Source organism: Crinia signifera, chromosome 9 (assembly GCF_055691185.1).
Source record: "Crinia signifera chromosome 9, ASM5569118v1, whole genome shotgun sequence".
Classification (NCBI taxonomy): domain Eukaryota; kingdom Metazoa; phylum Chordata; class Amphibia; order Anura; family Myobatrachidae; genus Crinia; species Crinia signifera.
In genome coordinates, this window is record NC_139225.1 from 14,835,476 (window position 1) to 14,852,753 (window position 17,278).

Here is a 17,278-nt window from a genome sequence, read left to right on the forward strand (position 1 = left end):
AGCATCAGCCATATAAATAATTACACGTAATATGTAGGAAATACAGGAGACGCTGACGGGAGGGAAGTTAACAAACCCTCACCTCGTTTCTGATTGATAACGTAATTAGCAGGTTAGCAGGATATCCCGGTATTTACCGTCTCCGGTGTAGCTGGTCAGGTGCCGCAGTGCCAGTAGCTGAGCGTCCTCATAGTCTGTATAAATCTTCATGAATTCTGGAAGATGACAGAAATACCAGGTGCAAGGTCACTAACACTTATATAAAGGAAACGGGGGGCGTTTCTCATAGCAACCAGTCAGCTATCACAGTGTAGGCAATGGTTGTGATTGGGTGGTTGAGGTTGTCATTGCAGGAGAAGGCGTCACAAATAATTGATTCCAATCATCCCATTCACATATGCTGTCATCAGACCCCTCTTACCCAGCGCTTCTTCCACCCCGCCACCTTTACGGTCATACGTGGCACCTGGGGGCAGTTTCTTCTTCATCCCGGCCAACGGAGATCCAATCACAGCCAAGCATGTCCTGATATAGGGCTGGCGCACCAGGTCGCTGGGGGCGGGACAGACAAAAAATCTAAATATGACACACAATAACACAACACTTACACAATTGTGCACTCACACATGCTTCTTTTGTATTTTGACAACAAACCTGTGCTTCCTTGCGGTGCCTCAGTCACATTACACTCACGCTGATCTGTGCCTCCTTGCGGTGCCTCAGTCACATTACACTCACGCTGATCTGTGGCTCTGTGCCGTGCCTCAGTCACATTACACCCACACTGACCTGTGCCTCCCTGTAGTGCCTCAGTCACATTACACCCACACTGACCTGTGCCTCCCTGTAGTGCCTCAGTCACATTACACCCACGCTGACCTGTGCCTCCCTGTAGTGCCTCAGTCACATTACACCCACGCTGATCTGTGCCTCCCTGTAGTGTCTCAGTCACATAACACCCACGCTGACCTATGCCTCCCTGTAGTGCCTCAGTCACATTACACCCACGCTGACCTGTGCCTCCCTGTAGTGCCTCAGTCACATTACACCCACGCTGACCTATGCCTCCCTGCCGTGCCTCAGTCACATTACACCCAAGCTGATCTGTGCCTCCCTGCAGTGCCTCAGTCACATTACACCCACGCTGATCTGTGCCTCCCTGCAGTGCCTCAGTCACATTACACCCACGCTAATCTGTGCCTCCCTGCAGTGCCTCAGTCGCATTACACCCACGCTGATCTGGGCCTCATATTACACTCACCCTGATCTGAGCCTTACTCACACTCCATTCATACTGATCTGGGCCTCACTTACACTAGACCCACGCTGATCTGTGCCTCACTCACACTACATTCGCACTGATCTGGGCCTCACTCACACTACACTTACTCTGATCTGGGCCTCACTCACACTACACTCACTGTGAACTGGGCTTCACTCACACTGATCTGGATCTCTCTGCCGGTTGCATCTTCATCATTCCTGGCAGCAGCTGACAGAGATCTTCTGAGTATCTGACTTTATCTTGGATGATGTGTAAGATTCCATGTAAGCCGGACGGATCCACCCTGATCCTCTGCAGAACCTCAATGATCTCCACTTCCTACACAGGACAGACGCAGGGTCAGGTATAACGGACGTAGTACAAGGACAGACGCGGAGTCAGGTATAACGGACGTAGCACAAGGACAGACGCGGAGTCAGGTATAACGGACGTAGCACAAGGACAGACGCGGGGTCAGGTATAACGGACGTAGCGCAAGGACAGACGCGGGGTCAGGTATAACGGACGTAATACAAGGACAGACGCGGGGTCAGGTATAACAGACGTAGCACAAGGACAGACGCGGGGTCAGGTATAACAGACGTAGCACAAGGACAGACGCGGGGTCAGGTATAACGGACGTAGCACAAGGACAGACGCGGGGTCAGGTATAACGGACGTAGCGCAAGGACAGACGCGGGGTCAGGTATAACGGACGTAATACAAGGACAGACGCGGGGTCAGGTATAACAGACGTAGCACAAGGACAGACGCGGGGTCAGGTATAACAGACGTAGCACAAGGACAGACGCGGGGTCAGGTATAACGGACGTAGCACAAGGACAGCCGCGGGGTCAGGTATAACGGACGTAGCACAAGGACAGACGCGGGGTCAGGTATAACGGACATAGTACAAGGACAGACGCGGGGTCAGGTATAACGGACGTAGCACAAGGACAGACGCGGGGTCAGGTATAACGGACGTAGCACAAGGACAGATGCGGGGTCAGGTATAACGGACGTAGCACAAGGACAGACGCGGGGTCAGGTATAACGGACGTAGCACAAGGACAGACGCGGGGTCAGGTATAACGGACGTAGCACACGGACAGACGCGGGGTCAGGTATAACGGGCGTAGCACAAGGACAGACGCGGGGTCAGGTATAACGGACGTAGCACAAGGACAGCCGCGGGGTCAGGTATAACTGACGTAGCACAAGGACAGACGCGGGGTCAGGTATAACGGACATAGTACAAGGACAGACGTGGGATCAGGTATAACGGACGTAGTACAAGGACAGACGCGGGGTCAGGTATAACGGACGTAGTACACGGACAGATGCGGGGTCAGGTATAACGGACGTAGTACAAGGACAGACGCGGGGTCAGGTATAACGGACGTAGTACAAGGACAGACGCGGGGTCAGGTATAACGGACGTAGTACAAGGACAGACGCGGGGTCAGGTATAACGGACGTAGTACAAGGACAGATATGAGGGCTTCTGATGGGACGTACGTTATATACAGCCGTGGTCATCAGGTCCAGTAAGACGCATCCCAGCGCCCAGATGTCCGATCTGTCGCTGAACGTAAGCTGCAGCGTTTCTGGAGCCAGGAATACTTTGCACTCTGTATATGATGGAGACATACAGTATAATATATGAATGGAATGGACCATTATACAGCGCTCAGCCTGGGACGTCCGCGCTTCCAGTCACAGCGATGGGAGGAGACTGCGGAACTCTCTCTATGTCCCGAGGAGATATAGTACAATATATAGAGGATCTGAGCCTCTCCCTGGCCTGATGGATCCCTGTAACCATGGAGATAACGGGCTGGTTATGAGCCGGTAATCCATGTCCCTGGACAGAGACGGGCGGCTATACACCAGGGACGGCATGATACCGGCATTCATGTCCCGGTACCGGATAACATCGTGACCTACCGGAGGGGAAAGGGGAGAGCTAGCAAATATATTGGGAGATTATTAGGGGAAACGTACTATTTATAAATGCAGAGTTGTTGCCCATAGCAACTAATCACATTCTGTCTATTATTTTCTAAAATGCAACAGAGAAAAGATCATATGATAGGTTGCTATGGGCAACATCATCTTTTTTTCCATTTTAGAAGCCCGGCCTGAACATATAAAGACATGGCTGGAATAATGATGTTAGTAAGGATGCAGGATGGCGCATATACACGTCACCAGACCACTACGATCTATGGCAGAGCTCTGCCCACTCACCCGCATCCACCCTTATGTTCATCTTGGCGTCATCTGTCGCCAGCACCTCCGGGAGGAAATCACTGAGGACAAACACGTCCTCGCTCCTCAGCAGGATATTACTGGGCTTCATGTTCCTGCAGGGAGAGAGGACGGACACTTAGCACCTGTATACTGTAAGTACCTCCTCTTTCTGTATCTGGTCATCTCTACTGGTTAGTGAGCCACCTGTACTGGTTAGTGTGTCAACCTTACCGGTCAGTGTGTCGTCCCTACTGGTTAGCGTGCCATCCCTACTGGTTAGTGTGCCATCCCTACTGGTTAGCGTGTCACCCCTACTGGTTAGCGTGCCACCCCTACTGGTTAGCGTGCCGTCCCTACTGGTTAGTGTGCCATCCCTATTGGTTAGCGTGCCACCCCTACTGGTTAGTGTGTCATCCCTAGTATGCCATCCCTACTGGTTAGAGCAGGCCTGGTCAACCTGTGGCTCTCCAGATGTTGTAAAACTGCAAATCCCAGCATGCCTTGCCACAGTTTTAACAATACCTTATAGCAAAACTGTGGCAAGGCATGATGGGATTTGTAGTTTCACAACATCTGGAGTGCCGCAGGTTTGCCTTGCCTGGCTTAGAGTGTCACCTCTACTGGTTAGTGTGCCATCCCTACTGGTTAGAGTGTCACCCCTACTGGTTAGAGTGTCACCCCTACTGGTTAGAGTGCCACCCCTACTGGTTAGAGTGTCATCCCTACTGGTTAGAGTGTCATCCCTACTGGTTAGTGTGCCATCCCTACTGGTTAGTGTGCCGTCCCTACTGGTTAGTGTGCCATCCCTACTGGTTAGTGTGCCATCCCTACTGGTTAGTGTGCCATCCCTACTGGTTAGAGTGTCATCCCTACTGGTTAGCGTGCCGCCCCTACTGGTTAGCGTGCCGCCCCTACTGGTTAGCGTGCCGCCCCTACTGGTTAGTAAGGACACCCAGAGCTCGGACACCTACCTGTGGGTGATATTCTTACTGTGGATATACACTAGCGCACTCATCACCTGGCCGAGGAACCGCTGAATAATCTGGAAGGAGAGGTGGAAGATACATGAGCGCAGGCAAACCTTGTCCACCGGGGCCGGATCTCTCACCCAACAGGAGCTACACACCCTAATGTGGTTCATTAACAAAGGACTACAAAGCCCAGCATTCCCTGACAACTGGGTACACAGGAGGAAATCAGAGGGTGACAGTATATGCAGGACAGGTTAGCAGGATAGCTGGGAGGTAACAAGGTGGTGGCTAACCAGATATCAGTGTGTCATGTCGTGTTGCCACCAGCTTTTGTCACATCTGCGCTGGCATGGACGGCCGTGTTTTGACGATGTTCTACAGACAATGAAATGCAGCGCTGCAAAACTGCAGAACCGAAGTAAGGGCGGGATTCCGATGTAACCGCTAATTGGAGGATGCGCGAATGGAGCGGTTATGGAATGACTGCACATGCGTGTCCTACACATTGCGTATGTGCGAGATGGATCATAAGCACAAAGCATCCGAAGTGTGATGGGCAGGACACGCACGATGTAGTACACAGATTGTAGAAACACCTTACCTTCTCATCTGTGATGGTCCCCTGCTCTCTGCGGACGTGCACGATTCCCGCCAGATTCCCGTGATCACAGTAATCCATCACCAGGCAACAAGACAGTGAGGATATCTACAGAGAGAGAGACGCACAATGGGATCAGCTCCCTGTAACATCACATAGCCTACATCATCCGCCATGCAGAACATCGCCGCCACGCAGAACATCTACATGGCCAATGGCCTCTGAAAGGAAGTGGGATTTACTGCCGGGGTATAGTCTGATCCACCCGTGTGGGAATGGCCACATCGGCAGATGTGATTGGCCGGTGTGTCTGCACCAATAGTACTGGCTTTCCTATACTGGGGTCTGTCGCTAGGACCAGAGGATGATCCTGGTTCCTGCAATACGGCGCCTAGTACCTGCTTCCTGCCGCACGTGTGGTACAACGGCCCCACTAAGAAGGGGAATCGTTGTGTTATAGGATGATCTGCTTGTGTATCACATGGGGCCTGTCACGTCATCACACACTATAGGCCTGACTGCGGTCACCAAACCTTACGCAGCAACCATGTACGCCATACCGGCGCTATATTTCTGGGTACGAGTTGAGAGTCGCGACCTGTCTGTGCTTTGGCCGCAGCTCCCTGTTACCTCCCTCCCTGTCAGCACTGCTCGGGTACGTTGGCGCGCCTGCAGTGCAGCAGCTCCGCATACAGCAGATAGAGATGTACTGTGAGTGCATCTGAGGTAAGTACATCCCTGGTGATTATCTGCGGGTCACCTACCTTACTGTCCCAGGCCAGGAAACACTCCTTATACGCACAGATGTTGGGGTGACGTAACCCCAGCAGTGACTTCACCTACAGGGTACAGACACAATACAGCAATAACTGCACAGATCTCATGTAGCAGCAGGACTATAGACAGCATGAAATGTACAGATATGATGTCATAAATCCTGAATATAGGCCCCTCCCCTTCTAGGGCACCTCGCCAACACCCTGATCTGCGTTTACCTGTGACATGACAGTGGTGCACGTACTCATATCTGGCTGCTGCAGCCACCCGTGCTCTGCCCCATAATGTGTCGGTAACACAGCGCACGCCTCGGTAATCCTGCAGTCACTACTTACGTAAGGGAGAATACATCGTCTACCTGTGTAATGTGCCAGCTGGGGTATCATACACATCACAGTCCTCATAGTAAGAGCGCCCCCCTGTGGTCAGCCATACATGGAGGAATAGATATGAGGCAGAGCAAAAGTTACTTCCAGATACGAGTTCCAAATCATTGACCTCACTGCCATGTATGTGTGTGTAACTGTGTGTATGATACTAGCCGGTGCCTCCCCAGCCACTGGACCTCACTGCCATGTATATGTGTGTAACTCTGGCCCTGATATTAGCCGGTGCCCCCCCAGCCACTGATCTCCCGCACCTCCCTGCCATGTATGTGTGTGTAACTCTGGCCCTGATATTAGCCGGTGCCCCCCCAGCCACTGATCTCCCGCACCTCACTGCCATGTATGTGTGTGTGTAACTGTGTATGATACTAGCCGGTGCCTCCCCAGCCACTGATCTCCCTGCACCTCACCGCCATGTATGTGTGTGTAACTCTCCCCAGCCACTGATCTACCCCGCACCTCACTGCCATGTATGTGTGTGTAACTCTGGCCCTGATATTAGCCGGTGGCTCCCCCCCCCCACCTCACTGCCATGTATGCGTGTATAACTCTGTATGATACTAGCCGGTGCCTCCCCAGTCACTGACCTCCCCGCACCTCACCGCCATGTATGTGTGTGTAACTCTGTGTATGATACTAGCCGGTGCCTCCCCAGCCACTGACCTCCCTGCACCTCACTGCCATGTATGTGTGTGTAACTCTGTGTATGATACTAGCCGGTGCCTCCCCAGCCACTGACCTCCCCCCCGCACCTCACTGCCATGTATGTGTGTGTAACTCTGTGTATGATACTAGCCGGTGCCTCCCCAGCCACTAACCTCCCCCCCGCACCTCACTGCCATGTATGTGTGTGTAACTCTGTGTATGATACTAGCCGGTGCCTCCCCAGCCACTAACCTCCCCCCCGCACCTCACTGCCATGTATGTGTGTGTAACTCTGTGTATGATACTAGCCGGTGCCTCCCCAGCCACTAACCTCCCCCCCGCACCTCACTGCCATGTATGTGTGTGTAACTCTGTGTATGATACTAGCCGGTGCCTCCCCAGCCACTGACCTCCCCGCACCTCACTGCCATGTATGTGTGTGTAACTCTGTGTATGATACTAGCCGGTGCCTCCCTAGCCACTAACCTCCCCCCCGCACCTCACTGTCATGTATGTGTGTGTAACTGTGTGTATGATACTAGCCGGTGCCTCCCCAGCCACTAACCTCCCCGCACCTCACTGCCATGTATGTGTAACTGTGTGTATGATACTAGCCAGTGCCTCCCCAGCCACTGACCTCCCCGCACCTCACTGTCATGTATGTGTGTGTAACTCTGTATGATACTAGCCGGTGCCTCCCCAGCCACTGACCTCCCCGCACCTCACTGCCATGTATGTGTGTGTAACTCTGTGTTTGATACTAGCCGGTGCCTCCCCAGCCACTGACCTCCCCGCACCTCACTGCCATGTATGTGTGTGTAACTCTGTGTATGATACTAGCCGGTGCCTCCCCAGCCACTGACCTCCCCCCCCGCACCTCACCGCCATGTATGTGTGTGTGTAACTGTGTATGATACTAGCCGGTGCCTCCCCAGCCACTAACCTCCCCCCCGCACCTCACTGCCATGTATGTGTGTGTGTAACTCTGTGTATAATACTAGCCGGTGCCTCCCCAGCCACTGACCTCCCCGCACCTCACTGCCATGTATGTGTGTGTAACTCTGTGTTTGATACTAGCCGGTGCCTCCCCAGCCACTGACCTCCCCGCACCTCACTGCCATGTATGTATGTGTAACTCTGTGTTTGATACTAGCCGGTGCCTCCCCAGCCACTGACCTCCCCGCACCTCACTGCCATGTATGTATGTGTAACTCTGTGTTTGATACTAGCCGGTGCCTCCCCAGCCACTGACCTCCCCCCCCGCACCTCACCGCCATGTATGTGTGTGTAACTCTGTGTATGATACTAGCCGGTGCCTCCCCAGCCACTGACCTCCCCCCCCGCACCTCACCGCCATGTATGTGTGTGTAACTCTGTGTATGATACTAGCCGGTGCCTCCCCAGCCACTAACCTCCCCCCCGCACCTCACTGCCATGTATGTGTGTGTAACTCTGTGTATGATACTAGCCGGTGCCTCCCTAGCCACTAACCTCCCCCCCGCACCTCACTGTCATGTATGTGTGTGTAACTGTGTGTATGATACTAGCCGGTGCCTCCCCAGCCACTAACCTCCCCGCACCTCACTGCCATGTATGTGTAACTGTGTGTATGATACTAGCCACTGACCTCCCCGCACCTCACTGTCATGTATGTGTGTGTAACTCTGTATGATACTAGCCGGTGCCTCCCCAGCCACTGACCTCCCCGCACCTCACTGCCATGTATGTGTGTGTAACTCTGTGTTTGATACTAGCCGGTGCCTCCCCAGCCACTGACCTCCCCCCCCGCACCTCACCGCCATGTATGTGTGTGTAACTCTGTGTATGATACTAGCCGGTGCCTCCCCAGCCACTAACCTCCCCCCCGCACCTCACTGCCATGTATGTGTGTGTAACTGTGTATGATACTAGCCGGTGCCTCCCCAGCCACTGACTCCCCGCACCTCACTGCCATGTATGTGTGTGTGTAACTCTGTGTATGATACTAGCCGGTGCCTCCCCAGCCACTGACCTCCCCGCACCTCACTGCCATGTATGTGTGTGTAACTGTGTGTATGATACTAGCCGGTGCCTCCCCAGCCACTGACCTCCCCGCACCTCACTGCCATGTATGTGTGTGTGTAACTCTGTATGATACTAGCCGGTGCCTCGCCAGCCACTGACCTCCCCGCACCTTACTGCCATGTATGTGTGTGTAACTCTGTGTATGATACTAGCCGGTGCCTCCCCAGCCACTGACCTCCCCGCACCTCACTGCCATGTATGTGTGTGTAACTCTGTGTATGATACTAGCCGGTGCCTCCCCAGCCACTGACCTCCCCACACCTCACTGCCATGTATGTATGAATGTATGTATGTACTGTATGTATGTGTAACTCTGGCCCTGACACTAGCCGGTGCCTCCCCAGCCACTGACCTCCCCCGCTCCTCATGCCTCATGCGCGAGACAGAAACAATAACTGGTTATATACAGTAATAGCGATGTTATAGTGTACGATGGACACTTACCTCCTCCAGGGCGAGATTTCCCTCCCGCTCATCAGTGCACTCCACCTGGAAAACAGACATCCTGGGGGTTACGGTCACAACACGCCCAGCGGGGGAGAGGAGATATAGACTGAGTGGCCAAATTATTATGATCACTTGGCACTTATACGCAGATCGGCCTTAACTTCACGTTGTTGCCACTAGAGGGCGAGAGAGCTATAAAAGGGAATGCAGTGAAGGATCAATTCCAACCATTATTTAACAGAGTTTGAACGGAGGATGATTGTAGGCGCTCGAACCTTCGGAACCAGTATCAGCAAAGCGGCTGCACTTGTGAAGTGTTCGAGATCAGCAGTTATTACTGTTTACAGAGAATGGACTACCAAGCATAAAACCGGGTCTCATCGTCAGGCTTGTGGTCTTCACAGGCTACTGAATGCTCGATCTGAAAGGAGACTTGCAGGAGTTGTCCAGTCCAACAGAAGAGCAACAGTACCTCACATTGCGGGGAATCTCAATCAAGGAGCAACTGCGAAGGTCTCTGAACGAAATGTTTGCCGCACATTACACCGTATAGGATATGAAAGCCGATGACCTGTTCGAAAGCCTCTACTGTCTGCCTTGAACAAGAGCAGACGTCTCCAGTTCACAAAGGAGCACAACGATTGGACAGTAGATGACTGGAAAAGGGTCATGTGGTCCGATGAATCGTATTTTCAATTACACCATGCAGATGACAGGGTGTGAACATGGAGAAATCAGCACGAAAGCATGGACCCCAACTGCATCGCCCCAACACTTCAAGCTGGTGGGGGCAATATTATGGTTTGGGGGATGTTTTCTTGGTATTGTATGGGTCCTTTGATTCCTGTGGAACAACGTGTGAATGGCCAAGGGTATTTAAGTGTTATCAAGTACATCCTGTTATGTTAATGGTGTACCCTGCCGGGGATGGATACTTCCAGCAGGACAATGCTCCTTGTCATAAAGCTGGCATTGCCCGCAGATGGTTCGAAGGGTATGACAGGGAGTTTACCTTGTTAGTTGGCTGCACAATCACCAGATCTCAATCCAATTGAGAATCTGTGGGATGAGATCAGGCAGCTGGATCCAGTACAATAAAATCTTAAGGAATTGGAATTTGCAGTGGGCCCTTATTCAGATCTGATTGCAGTACAAATTTGTAAGGTCCATGGTCTCAAATTCCTCATACCACCTACCAACATCTCATAGAGTCCATGCCAAGAAGAATCTGTGCAGTATTAAGGGCAAAAGGTGGTCCAACATTGTATTGAGGGGATGGTCATAATAATCTCAGTGGGGATATCCATATTGTCTGATTGACTATTATGTGTATCTGATAAGAGGATGGTTTTTTATCTATTTCAGTGGTTCCCAACCTGGGGTACTAGTACCCCTGGGGGTACTCTGCAGATCAGTTGGGGGTACTTGAAAATAATATTGGTAATGGCGGAAGAAGAAGAAGTCTCCAGGATAAGTCTCCCATTGCCATGGAGACGAATCACGTTACATCACTTATGATTCTGTCTGCATCGTCATTAGCGTCTTCTCATATTTTTGCCCGATCAGCAATCCACTGGGAGCTACCTGCGCTGCCACAGGTGGAGGAAGCAGCGGCATTAATCTTACAGGCATTAGCAGGAACCCTGGAGACAGTACACAGCCAGCGGACAGACACAGAGCGACTCAATTCCTGACCACACACTACTCCTTAATATAAGGACACGCATACCGCTCACTTCCACTCCACTTGTAAGTACTGTGGATAGTTCAAATTGAGAGGAGGGGGTACTTATAAATGAAAATCTTAATCAAGGGGTACGGGAGAGAAAAAAGGTTGGGAACCACTGATCTATTTTGATTCACTGACCTGTCAGGTAAAATCCGTATGCACACTGTTTTGCCCTGAGGGCATTTTTATTAAATATTACTTGAATATATTTTATGCTCTAAGGTTCCATGCACTCTGGATCCATTTGTTGATCTCTATTCCGACTGGGACAGGGTGGGGGAGACTTAGGGTGTACACAGAAGGGAATCCCCGTTAGGTGAGCGCACTTGTGCTGCAATGGCGGCACACAGCGAGGGGCGGCCCACAGCGAGGGGCGGCCCACAGCGAGGAGCGGCCCTTCCCTGTGTAGCACAAATGCTGTTTAATTTTCATTTCTAGATGTAAATGAGAACTCAGGTGATACACGGACATGTCTGACACGTGGAAGCGGCATCTGTGTCATTGTGTCTGGTGGCTGTAAGCGGACACGGCGTTAACTGCAATTCAATGGTAATACCCAGCAGAGTTCCGCAGTAACATACTAGTGTGACACGTGCATACATGTTAGCGAACGCCAGCGTGTCTGAGGACACGTCATAGGCTCCCACACACATTCATTTCACATGTATACTGCTCTAGTACAGACGCAAAATATCTGGAAACACGGGTGCCAACTGTACCTGGGCCTGCGTTCCCCACGGGTAACCCATGCCAATAACACCAGCTGGTGCCCTAGTGGTCCAACCAATCACACCTCCTAGGCTGCGCCGCTTCACACCGCTCCTTGTGCATGCAAACTGTGTGTGTGGGGGGGGGGGTGCCCTTATTCACCCACAATGCACCCCTATTCACCAATGCTATACCCGCCCCTATTCACACATGCTATACCCGCCCCTATTCACCCATGCTATACCCGCCCCCATTCACCCATGCTATACCCGTATCTATTCACCCATGCTATACCCGCCCCCATTCACCCTCGCTATACCCGCATCTATTTACCGATGCTATACCCGCCCCTATTCACCAATGCTATACCCGCCCCTATTCACCCATGCTATACCCGCCCCTATTCATCCATGCTATACCCGCCCCTATTCACCCATGCTATACCCGCCCCTATTCACCCATGCTATACCCGCCCCTATTCACCCATGCTATACCCGCCCCTATTCACCCATGCTATACCCGCCCCTATTCACCCATGCTATACCCGCCCCTATTCACCCATTCTATACCCGCCCCCATTCACCCATGCTATACCCGCATCTATTTACCGATGCTATACCCGCCCCTATTCACCCATGCTATACCCGCCCCTATTCACCCATGCTATACCCGCCCCTATTCACCCATGCTATACCCGCCCCTATTCACCCATGCTATACCCGACCCTATTCACCCATGCTATACCCGCCCCCATTCACCTATACTTTATCCGCCCCTATTCACCCATGCTATACCCGCCCCTATTCACCCATGCCATACCCGCCCCTATTCACACATGCTATACCCACCCCCATTCACCTATACTTTATCCGCCCCTATTCACCCATGCTATACCCGCCCCTATTCACCCATGCCATACCCGCCCCTATTCACCCATGCTATACCCGCCCCTATTCACCCATGCCATACCCGCCCCTATTCACCCATGCTATACCCGCCCCTATTCACCCATGCTATACCCGCCCCTATTCACCCATGCTATACTCGCCCCTATTCACCCATGCCGTACCCGCACCTATTCGCCCATGCTGTACCTGCCACTATCCGCCCATGCTATACCCGCCCCCATTCACCCATGCCATACCCGCCCCCATTCACCCATGCCATAGCCGCCCACATTCACCCATGCCATACCCGCCTTTGCTATACCCACCCTTATTTACCCATGCTCTACCCACCCCTATCCACCCATGCTATACCCACCTCTATTCACCCATGCCATACCCACCTCTATTCACCCATGCCATCCCCGCCTCTATTCACCCATGCCATCCCCACCTCTATTCACCCATGCTATACCAGACCCTATTTGCCCATGCTATACCCGCCCCTATTCACCCATGCTATGCTCGCCCTTATTCGTCCATGCTATGCCCGCCCATATTCACCCATGATATACCCACCCCTATTCGCCCATGATATACCCACCCCTATTCGCCCATGATATACCCACCCCTATTCGCCCATGATATACCCACCCCTATTCGCCCATGATATAACCACCCCTATTCGCCCATGATATAACCACCCCTATTCGCCCATGCTATACCCGCATCTATTCACCCATGCTATACCCGCATCTATTCACCCATGCTATACCCACCCCTATTCACCCATGCTATACCCACCCCTCTTCACCCATGCTATACCCACCACACCTCTATTCACCCATGCTATACTCGCCCCTACTCACCCATGCTATACCCACCACACCTCTATTCACCCATGCTATACTCGCCCCTCTTCACCCATGCTATACCCACCCCTCTTCACCCATGCTATACCCACCACACCTCTATTCACCCATGCTATACTTGCCCCTACTCACCCATGCTATACCCACCGAACCTCTATTCACCCATGCTATACTCGCCCTTCTTCACCCATGCTATACCCACCACACCTCTACTCACCCATGCTATACCCACCACACCTCTATTCACTCAGGCTATACCCACCACACCCCTATTCACCTATGCTATACCCACCACTAGGGATGGCCATCGACCAGATGGTTTCCCTACATCGATGGAACAGCAAAACGATGTTTTGCCTTTTTTTTTTTTTTTTAAAGTGCCGGGACACGGAGCATAGCTCTGCCCCCTGACACCCACGAAGCCCCGCCCCTGTGTTTTGATTGGCCCACAGGCCAATCAATCAAACACAATGGATGACCATCAATATGTAAAAATATCGATGGTCATCCATTGCAGTTTAGCACTATCGATGGCCTGTTGCAGAATTGCCATCGATGGCAACCATCGATGGCAATGGTAACGATGGCCATCCCTACCCAACACACCCCTACTGACCCATGCTATACCCACCACACCCCTAATCACCCATGCTATACCAGCCACACCCCTACTCACCCATGCTATACCCGCCACACCCCTACTCACCCATGCTATACCCGCCACACCCCTATTAACCCATGCTATACCCGCCACACCCCTATTCACCCATGCTATACCCGCCACATCCCTACTCACCCATGCTATACCCGCCACACCCCTACTCACCCATGCTATACCCGCCACACCCCTATTAACCCATGCTATACCCGCCACACCCCTATTCACCCATGCTATACCCGCCACATCCCTACTGACCCATGCTATACCCACCACACCCCTACTCACCCATGCTATACCCGCCACACCCCTACTGACCCATGCTATACCCACCACACCCCTACTCACCCATGCTATACCCACCACACCCCTACTCACCCATGCTATACCCGCCACACCCCTACTCACCCATGCTATACCCGCCACACCCCTACTCACCCATGCTATACCCACCACACCCCTACTCACCCATGCTATACCCGCCACACCCCTACTCACCCATGCTATACCCACCACACCCCTATTCACCCATGCTATACCCACCACACCCCTATTCACCCATGCTATACCCGCCACACCCCTACTCACCTACTCCGCACAAATGTCCAGTGATACAACCAGTAGTAGAAGACCGCACTCAGATGATGGTGAGCTCGTACAGTTACTGGGCGGGCAATGACTGACTACAGATATATATAGGCATACAGGTATGATAATGGAGTCAGAGGAGGGCGTCCATGTCACTACTATTGGTGTACAGATAAATAACAGGTTCTCTGACCTTCTTTACAGAGAATCTCCGTCCTGATCCGAGCTCCTCCACAAGGCAGGTCACCCCAAAGGCTCCGGCCCCCCATTCTTCCAGCACCTGGGAGGAAAATGTGTCAGGAAGGAATGTGAATCCAGTGGAAGCGGTACATCTGTCAGAATGAACTTAGGTCTACAGTCATTAGGTCGACCCCACTAGGTCGACTGGCAGGAAGGTTGACCTGACTTAAGGTCGACATGGGCCAAGGTCGACATGACTTAAGGTCGAATTTGCATAAAGGTTGACATGAGGAAGGTCGACTGGTCATAAGGTAGACATGGGGTTTTCACTGTTTTTTATCCGAATGTCGACACAGTCGACATGGACACAGTTGGCAACGAGAATCGGTGCGCTCGCTGCGCTCGGCACACTATTTTATTCTCCCACCACGCCCTAGTGGATGGTAGGGCATGAAATACCGCCTGTCGGCACATGTCGGATCAAAAAACAGTGAAAAACCCATGTCGACCTTATGACCAGTCGACCTTCCTCATGTCGACCTTTATGCAAATTCGACCTTAAGTCATGTCGACCTTGGCCCATGTCGACCTTAAGTCAGGTCGACCTTCCTGCCAGTCGACCTAGTGGGGTCGACCTAATGACTGTAGACCTAAGTTCATTCTAATAGATGACCGCTTCCCAACCCAGTATAGGGTGCGGGCATTGCATGTGAAATTATTCTGGAGGATTACATGTGACATTATGCTCGAGGGATTACATGTGACATGGAGAGGGGGGATACAAGTGACATGGAGCAGGTGATTACATGTTACATGACATGGGGATTACATGTAACATGACATGGGGAATTACATGTGACATGATGCAGAGGATTACATGTGACATGGAGTGGGGGAGTACATGTGACATTGAGTGGGGGAGTACATGTGACATGATGCAGGGGTGTTACATGTGACATGATGTGGGGGTTACATGAGGCAGGGGGATAACGGGACATACATGTGACATGGAGAGGGGGCGTACGTGTGACATGATGCAGAGAGGTTACATGTGACATGATGTTTGGGTTACATGTTACATGCCGCAGGGGGATTACATCATGTTACATGGAGCGGGGGAGTACATGTGACACGATGCGGGGGGGGGGGGTGTTACATATGACATGACACAGGGAGGATTACATGTGACATGTATGGAGTATTAGGTACATGATATGAAGCTGAGGTGCAGTTACCTTGTATCTGTCCATCCCGGACTCGCAGTGACCGCGCAGCAGCTGTAATACCGTGGTGATATGACCACATCGGCTCCCGTCCTGCTCAGCGTCCTTTTTTTTTGCCATGGATACCCGGTGCTCACATGTTGGGGCGTGGTCTTGGCGCCCTCCGACCCGCGCATGCGCACTGACTGCGCCGCTGAGCTCTGTATTTGCCAATAAGCAGCAATGACAGCTGTCTCCCAGCAGGGGGGCGGTGTCACTCATCAGTGTGGGCGGGGCGTGGTGACAGCAGGACAGAGGGGGCCAGATGCACGAAGCTTCAAAAGTGATAAAATTGAGAGGGATAAACCAGGGTTGCCGACCCTCCCGGAATTTCGGGTACCCCCTCCCGGCCCCCGGAAGGGTGGGCAACCCTCCCTGATTCAGGGGGGACCCCCGCTGACCCCCGGATTGCGGCATTAAAATGCCGCAATCCTCGGGTCTCAGAGGAGGGGGCGGAGCTAAAACGGCACATTCGCGTCATTTTAGCCCCGCCCCCTCCACGGAGATCCGTGAATTAGCTGCTTTACCAGCATGGGGCGGGCTTAGTGATGTCACTAGCAAGCCCCGCCCCCTGAGTGGCTGCTGAATCTCTCCTCTCCGGGCTTCTCCCGGAGAGGAGAATCTTAAAGTCGGCAACCCTGGGATAAACAGCCAGCCAATCAGCTCCTACCTGCCATGGTAAAGGCTGTGTTTGAAAAATGTCAGGCAGGAGCTGATTGGTTGGTTGTTTATCACTCTCCATTTGATCACTTTTGAAGCTTAGTGCATCGATCTGGCTCCATATGTGTAAATAAACTGGCTCCCTAGTGTGTACAGGGTACCGCACCAGTTCTGGGATAGTGGGCCGACAGTCACGACTAGGTTGACAGTGACTACGTTGAAACCTATAAATGGTTGACATACCCCAAGTCGCCAATTGCAGGAGGTTGGCACCAATAAAAGGTTGACAGTGGCATGGTCTACACTTGAAAAAGGTGTTTGTCCATGTCGAC

The 17,278-nt window shown here is 52.3% G+C and overlaps 1 protein-coding gene across 1 annotated transcript in view; it reads right to left on the bottom strand.

Moving 5' to 3' along the window:
• The window catches only part of STKLD1 (serine/threonine kinase like domain containing 1), a 42,704-nt gene extending 26,132 nt beyond the window's left edge, over positions 1-16,572 (bottom strand). Inside the window, 11 exon segments of the mRNA XM_083161118.1 lie at positions 138-215; positions 422-552; positions 1,443-1,603; positions 2,783-2,895; positions 3,515-3,630; positions 4,489-4,559; positions 5,090-5,194; positions 5,851-5,925; positions 9,403-9,447; positions 15,038-15,124; positions 16,260-16,572. Of these exon segments, the coding sequence (XP_083017244.1) occupies positions 138-215; positions 422-552; positions 1,443-1,603; positions 2,783-2,895; positions 3,515-3,630; positions 4,489-4,559; positions 5,090-5,194; positions 5,851-5,925; positions 9,403-9,447; positions 15,038-15,124; positions 16,260-16,508 (1,231 nt within the window). The 5' untranslated portion in view covers positions 16,509-16,572.
• Between the last annotated feature and the right edge of the window lie 706 nt (positions 16,573-17,278).